The following is an 8,273-nucleotide window of genomic DNA, read 5'->3' on the forward strand; positions in this document are numbered from 1 at the left end:
AAAACGGTTGCTCTCTTGTACACGCCGACCCTTGTCTTCTCGGCTTGCCTCTTCAAGCTTGTTTGCGTTCGAACTCGCCTCGCACACGTTCTGCGCAGACTCGCTGTCTCGATTCTCAGCCCTGGCCGCTTTGTCACAGCAGGGTCGGCAGAAGAAGAACTTGGTAAAGACGCCCCGGAAGGACTTCCCGAACATCAAGTAGATGCCGCTGTTCAGCGCGAAGTTGATGTAGTAGAAGAGCTCGAACAGGCGCTGGAGCAGAAACTGGGACATGGTCGGGCCGTGTCCGAGCAGCTGTCCGAGAAGGAGCCGGAGCCGGATGATGTGGCTTGGAGTGTGAAGCGTGATAAAGGTGATGGACACAGCTGTCAGCATGACAGTGAGGCGCCCGTAAGGCGAGGAGCAGAAGTGTTTCACGTGACCAGGTTGACCTGAATGGAAAGGACGAAAACATAAATTGAAAAACTTTAGAAATATTATTAGTATTATGCAGATCTAATCTTATCTTATAAGTTACAGATGTTCCTTTATATGAGAAGATAATTACATCTTACGCCTATCCATGTGATAATCTAGTCGTGCATGCTAATTATGGACTTAAACTCTGCCAAGTCATTGGTTTTCCTTGTTGAAGTAAGGCAACCCATTCCATGTTTTAATATGACTCTTAATGGCTATTTCAAAAGAAGGAGCAGTTGTAAAAATTTGACCTAGCATATAGTATAAGAAATGTCTCTTAATGATGGTGCTACTATAGTCTTAATGTGAATGTAAAGGCTACATATATGCATGTTTATTGTATTTTCTCTCGCTTTCTCTCTCTCTCTCTTTCTCTTCTCTCTCTCTTTCTCTTTGTTATATATATATATATATAAGACTTTAATTATTTTTATTTTATTTTAAACAAAAGTTATAATCTCAATAAACACTATTGAATATGTTTTTTTTTTATTGACACTTTTATTTATATAATATGCATTTATGTAGCTTTTTCATTCTTGTCGATCACACGAATGCATGACGTCATAATTCTTTTTTTTTCCCAATGGGACATGATAAACTAGCTATGAATGCTAAAGTTTTTTTTGTAGATCACACGAATGCATGACGTCATAATTCTTCTATTTGTGTTTCCCCTATAAGACATAGTAGACTAAGCTATGAATGCAAATGTTTCTTGTAGATCACACGAATGCATGACGTCATAATTCTTATAATTGTGTTTCCTCTATAAGACATAGTAGACTAGCTATGAATGCAAATGTTTTTTGTAGATCACACGAATGCATGACGTCATAATTCTTATAATTGTGTTTCCTCTATAAGACATAGTAGACTAGCTATGAATGCAAATGTTTCTTGTAGATCACACGAATGCATGACGTCATAATTCTTATAATTGTGTTTCCTCTATAAGACATAGTAGACTAGCTATGAATGCAAATGTTTCTTGTAGATCACACGAATGCATGACGTCATAATTCTTATAATTGTGTTTCCTCTATAAGACATAGTAGACTAGCTATGAAATGCTAAAGTTTCTTGTAGATCACACGAATGCATGACGTCATAATTCTTATATTTGTGTTTTCCCCTATAAGACATGGTAGACTAGCTAATCTCATCTTGTACTTTCAGTTCGATACACTCAGTCTTGGAAAAACGGTTGCTCTCTTGTACACGCCGACCCTTGTCTTCTCGGCTTGCCTCTTCAAGCTTGTTTGCGTTCGAACTCGCCTCGCACACGTTCTGCGCAGACTCGCTGTCTCGATTCTCAGCCCTGGCCGCTTTGTCACAGCAGGGTCGGCAGAAGAAGAACTTGGTAAAGACGCCCCGGAAGGACTTCCCGAACATCAAGTAGATGCCGCTGTTCAGCGCGAAGTTGATGTAGTAGAAGAGCTCGAACAGGCGCTGGAGCAGAAACTGGGACATGGTCGGGCCGTGTCCGAGCAGCTGTCCGAGAAGGAGCCGGAGCCGGATGATGTGGCTTGGAGTGTGAAGCGTGATAAAGGTGATGGACACAGCTGTCAGCATGACAGTGAGGCGCCCGTAAGGCGAGGAGCAGAAGTGTTTCACGTGACCAGGTTGACCTGAATGGAAAGGACGAAAACATAAATTGAAAAACTTTAGAAATATTATTAGTATTATGCAGATCTAATCTTATCTTATAAGTTACAGATGTTCCTTTATATGAGAAGATAATTACATCTTACGCCTATCCATGTGATAATCTAGTCGTGCATGCTAATTATGGACTTAAACTCTGCCAAGTCATTGGTTTTCCTTGTTGAAGTAAGGCAACCCATTCCATGTTTTAATATGACTCTTAATGGCTATTTCAAAAGAAGGAGCAGTTGTAAAAATTTGACCTAGCATATAGTATAAGAAATGTCTCTTAATGATGGTGCTACTATAGTCTTAATGTGAATGTAAAGGCTACATATATGCATGTTTATTGTATTTTCTCTCGCTTTCTCTCTCTCTCTCTTTCTCTTCTCTCTCTCTTTCTCTTTGTTATATATATATATATATATATATAGTATTTTTAAAGTGATAATTGGCTCGCGCAGACCAATACCCCTTTTTAAACTAAATGCATCCTCAGTAGTACAGAAGTCTAAAACGACTGTGAACAACAGATAGCCGTAGGTTATATATATATTCTTTAAAAGAAACAAAATGATTTATATAAACATATTAAAAAGACGAACATTTATCTTATCTTATATAATACAGACGTTACTTCAAAAAAAGAAGATGATTACGTCCTACGCGTCATGCATTTAGTCATGCATATTAACCAATGACTTAAACTCTGCCAAGTCACTGGTTTTCCTGGCTAGCTCAGGCAACCCATTCCATGCTCTAATAGCACTAGGGAAGAAAGAGTATTTGTACAAATTTGTCCTAGCATATGGGACGAGGAGTGTGGCTTTATCTTTGGGTCTTTCAGAGTATTTTATTAAATTCTGTTTTTGTATTTGAAGATTATGGTTCAGTGTTTTATGTATGATTGCTACTTTACTTTTGAGCCTTCTGTCCTGAAAGCTTTCTAAATTTAGTGATTTTACTAAAGGTGTTACTCAAGTCAAATGTGAATATTCGTTTGTTATGAATCTCACTGCTCTATTTTGTGTCTGTTCCAGTTTCTTAATGTTTTCTTGAGTTGAGGGGTCCCAAATTTTTCCGAATTCCACAATTTATAGTACAGAATTTTTAATTACAGACAATAACAAATAATTACAGATAATTACAAATAATTACAGACAATTACAAATAATTACAGATAATTAACAGTTTTATATAGGGCACGGGATCACCGACTTTACAAAAGGCGATGACCTGAAACCCAGAAAGCGCTAAAACTGAATGTCTAAGATCAACTTTTGATGGAGACGTGTTTTAATTAAATTAGAATCTCCAATAAAAGGTGAAAAAAAGGGAAATTCTGATGTTTTGATTAGGTTGAGTCTCAGACATTGATGGATTCAATCAGACAGTCAGACTATTGACACAAAGAATCGTTTGACTGAAGAGAGAGAGAGAGAGAGAGAGAGAGAGAGAGAGAGAGAGAGAGAGAGATGGAGAGAGAGATGTTATTAAGAGAGAGAGACAGTCAGACAGTGATGTTTTTAAAAGAGAGATATCGTGAAGAGATAGAAAGCTGAAGCTCATGTTTTCTCGCTGTCCATAGCTTTCTTGGTCACTGTCTCTCTCCAACTGGTTCGGTCTAGGGCTATCTCTTCCCAATGGTCTGTATCAATGGTCACTGATTTTAAATCCCGTTTTATAATATCCACGTAATGGAGGTTGCAGTGACCAGTTTCATTTTGAGAACAAGACTAGATTTAATATAATATAAATTTGTTTTTGTTTTGGTTTGTCTTAAATGTTTAAATGTTTTGGACGTTCCTTCAGAGTTGAAGATGATTAAATCCTAGCCCAAGCCTTTAGCAGGATGCAGAGGGAAGGCGGAGGCAGGGTTTAAACCTAAAACCTTCGAGACGACAGTCATCAGCCATTCCGCTCTTTTTTCTGCACTCGTCAGCATCAATACAAGTTCCATAAACAAATAAAAATCAAAACAACATCAATCCTAAAGATGAAATTAATTTGAGATCACAGTGATAAGTACAACATAAACTGTAAAAGTATTAGTACCATAGATTGTCAATTCTGAAGATTATCTGGCTGTATGAATTAATCTATAAGCATTTCGATACAAGCCTCGGTCTTTCTTTTCAAGTGTTTTAAATAAAAAAAAAGACTTTTCCAGAAACCACACTAATTCTTGACCCTTCATTGATATTTTTTGTGTGCTGGACAATTATGTATTAACAAAACAATAGGTCAAGTGTCCATTTGAACACTTGTTGGCCTACTAGAATGAAATTTTTTTTGACCCTTGGACCACATGCACAGTCGAGTGTTGCGCAATGGTTTCTGAAGAAATGCTATTTCTGACAATTTGTAAACTTTGTAACCTTAGTTGGACTTTCCTAGCGACGAATTTTAATGTCATTTAAAAAACAAACAGAGACAGAGAGACAGAGAGAGGCAGAGAAAGAGAGAGAGAGACAAACACAGAGACAGAGACAGAAACACAGAAAGAGACAGAGAGAGAAAGAGACAGAAACAGAGACAGAGAGACAGAGAGAGAGAAAGAGAGAAAGAGAGAAAGAAAGACAGAGAGAGAGAGAGAGAGAGAGAGAGGCAGAGAAAGAGAGAGACAAACACAGAGACACATAGAGACAGAAACAGAGACAGAGAGACAGAGACAGAGAGAGAGAGAGACAGACAGACAGACACAGAGATAGATAGAGACAGAGACACAGAGAGAGACAAAGACAAAGAGAGAAAGAGACCGAAACAGAGATAGATAGACAGAGCCAGAAAGACAGAGAGAGAGAGAGAGAGAGAGAGGAGAGAGAGAGAGAGAGAGAGAGAGTGAGCTTTTGTAGGAATGGAAAAGAAATTCCAGCAAAAGTAAACCGTCTGCCCGATAATGGAGTTTACATTAAGTTAGTCTTGGCGTCTAATCTAAGTGGACACTTGCATGGCCAATCACAAGCTTGCGTGACTTTTTCAGACGATTACATTCACAGCCATGGCTAAGTAATGCTTCAGTTCTGTCCAGCTGCCCTCAATTACATTTTAACTGGTAGACATTTACAAACTATGACCTTATTCTTATGTTTTAAAAAAAAGTAACGTTCCCCTTTAATACCTTGTGATCTATAGTGCAGATGATGTAAAGGTCATCTGATTCTGTGGCCCACGGTTAACGAGGGTGTCATGTGGCCAGCACAACGACCAATCGCCTTTACTTTTACCCAGATAATACTGAGGCCCTCTATAACGTTTAGTCTCAGTTTAATTGCTGCCTTTAGAAGCTCAGCAAACATAACTTTACTCAAGTCGGAGTTATGCTCTCAGACAAATTTCCATGAAAAAAAGCAAGAAAAACATAACAAATACTTAAAAAAAAAACACAGCTTATACCAAGTGTAGTAATATCAATTAGTTTTGAATCAGTAAATCTGTAATAGATCTAGATCAACAACCAAAAATCTGTGCGAGTAAAAATATTTTAACAACAAGACATTGGTCTCCCAACACTGAAAGACATGCAAGAGACTAAACCCACGGCAAATAGAGACTGAAGAAGTAGACCATGGAATGGGTTGCCTGAGCCAGCCAGGAAAACCAGTGACTTGGCAGAATTTAAGTCATTGGTTAATATGCATGACTAAATGCGTGACGCGTACGACGTAATCATCTTCTTTTTTTGAAGTAACGTCTGTATTATATAAGATAAGATAAGACACGTCATTGTGTTTCACTAAGAGCAATATCAATTAACCAGGCAGCCATCCGTAGTGACCGGTGAATACTTGTTCTCCCCCCCCCCCCTTCTTGTTTTTTCGTGGGGTGACTATCCGCAGAAATAAGAGAGTGATCTTTCCTTTACTTTTCTTCTCGTCCAAACTCTTGAGCGACGAAGAGAATTATATATATATAGACCGATTGTTTTCGTTAGCGCTAATTCATGCTTTTAGCTTTCTCATTACGCTATGATGCTATCACTTGTCTGGACAAGTTGAGAAAATGGGGAGGGGGGGGGAGATCTGATTCAATTTTACAATAGTAATTTTTAAAAAGTATTTAGATTTAATACTAAAAACCCAGACTTCCTCTAAACGACATTCTAATCACTCTGCTTTGTATGAAACTAGGAGACTGTATAGTTATTATTGATTGTTTCAAACCTACTTTAATGCGGTGACCTATAAAAGGGGAACAATTCAGCTTATACCACTACTTTACCACTATTTCTTTCCAAATAGTTAATGAACTTATAGGTTTTTTTTTTTAAATAGTAATTCTTGTATTGTCAGGTAAAAGAATTAAAAGTACAAAATTTCAGCTTGATCCGAGATTGGGTGTGGGAGAAATAACGTGAACAAAAATTTTACCAGACAGACAGACAGACAGAGTTGATGTAAGCTTTGTAATAATGTTACTTGTTAGCAGCTGATGCTTGTCGGTAACGATGGATGCAACAAAATGTAAATGTAAAGATTGTCTAGACCTCTAGAGAAAATGTATTAATTAGATCAGGGGTTCTCAGCCTGTGGATCGCGACCCCCTTGGGGGGGTCGATTGACTGTTTGCCAGGGGTCGCTTAGAACCATCGAAAATATGGATTGTTCTATTGCTGTTTGTGTGTTTATGTGTTGATGGGGGTCGCGGAAGAGTTGGGGATTGAAAAAAAGGGGTCGAGAGCTTAAAATGTTGAGAACCGCTGAATTAGATTATTGTACTTCCAAAATATTAATAATGTCAAACCAGAGTTTTCCATGTGTGGCCAACTAGATAAACTTTTTTCCCAAATATATAAATAAACTTTCAGTAAGTAGAAAGAGTAAGTTTCCCTTTTAGACCTTGCGATCTATATGGCAGATGATGTTAAGGTCATCTGTTTTTTTGGCCAACGGTTAATGAGCAAGGTGTCATGTGGCCAGCACAACGACTAACCAGCTTTACTTTCCCCCAAATAATGTCAGGCATCCATTAGAGTTGGGTGGACTCATGAGCGCCCTAAAAATCCCGAAATTAAAAATCCCAGTCTTCACAAGGATTCGAACCCAGAACCTCAGGTTTGGAAGCCAAGCCTTAACCACTCATCCACCACGCTCCCTAAATAAACTTTCAAATATCTTAGAAAATCTTTAGATCCGTTTTCGAGAACCGTATCTTCCCTTTTGCTTTTTTTTCCCCCCAATTTTGGTGTTTTTCTGACCCTACGAAGAATTAGCTAGCTGAAATGAAGAATTCTAAAAAAAAAAAAATTCTTTATTTTAATTCGCCAAGAACATCCTAACAAGTCTGAAACTTTAATGAGAATGTGTGTGTTTGTGTGTGTGTGTGTGTGCCGATTTTTGCCCTCGGCCAAGAGTTTATTGTATTCTGGGAATTTTACCATATTTTTTTAACGAGACGTCTGCGAAAAAACTGAAAGGGGCAAGAAAGACAACTCTTAGTCTGACAACAAATGAAAGAAACTACGTACCTGATGACCTCCCTTTCTTGTTCTTCCAATACGCGGCGATGAGGGAACTGAAAATGGCCGTCATGAAGAGAAGTATCAGAAACGAAGGCAGAACTAATGTGATGATGGTGTCAAAGTAAGTCAGGCCTTCATTGAACAAGGAGAACTCTGGGGGGGGGGGGGAGAGAGACAGTGGTTAATAATAAAGTAATAATAATAATAATAGTGATAATAATAATAATAATAATAATGGTGACTACATTAACATGGCTCAAAGAAGGTCATCTCTATCCTGAAACTGAAGGCTATGTTTCAGCAATACAGGACAGAGTAATCAGGACAAAAAATTACGAGAAGCATATCTTAAAACTCAATGTTGTCGACAAATGCCGAAAATGTGGAAATGTGGGCGGGTCGATTGAACACATTATGGCAGGATGTCCAGCCCTATCGGAATCAGCCTACCTAGGTCGCCATAACCAAGCTAATACATCAACGCTTGTCTTTGACACATAATTTGATCGGTAAGGACACTCCTCCTTATTATAAATACTCTCCACAAGAGGTTCTCGAGTCTACTGAACATCTGCTGTACTGGGATAGGCCTATCTTGACCGACAAAATGGTAGATTTCAATCGCCCCGATCTTCTGTTTGTTGATAAAAAAAAAAAAAAAACGCTACCATTATCGATATCGCCGTACCACTGTCTCATAACTTAA

The 8,273-nt window shown here is 38.3% G+C and overlaps 1 protein-coding gene across 1 annotated transcript in view; it reads right to left on the reverse strand.

The window, feature by feature from the left end:
• Window positions 1–983: 983 nt before the first annotated feature.
• LOC106063390 (thyrotropin-releasing hormone receptor-like) overlaps window positions 984–8,273 on the reverse strand; it is a 21,219-nt gene continuing 13,929 nt past the window's right edge. Inside the window, exons 3-4 of the mRNA XM_056008731.1 lie at window positions 7,574–7,720; window positions 984–2,090 (exon numbers count right to left, since the gene is read on the reverse strand). Of these exons, the coding sequence (XP_055864706.1) occupies window positions 1,612–2,090; window positions 7,574–7,720 (626 nt within the window). The 3' untranslated portion in view covers window positions 984–1,611. The remainder of the gene's footprint in view (window positions 2,091–7,573; window positions 7,721–8,273) is intronic.

This window comes from Biomphalaria glabrata, chromosome 13 (assembly GCF_947242115.1).
Source record: "Biomphalaria glabrata chromosome 13, xgBioGlab47.1, whole genome shotgun sequence".
NCBI lineage: Eukaryota > Metazoa > Mollusca > Gastropoda > Planorbidae > Biomphalaria > Biomphalaria glabrata.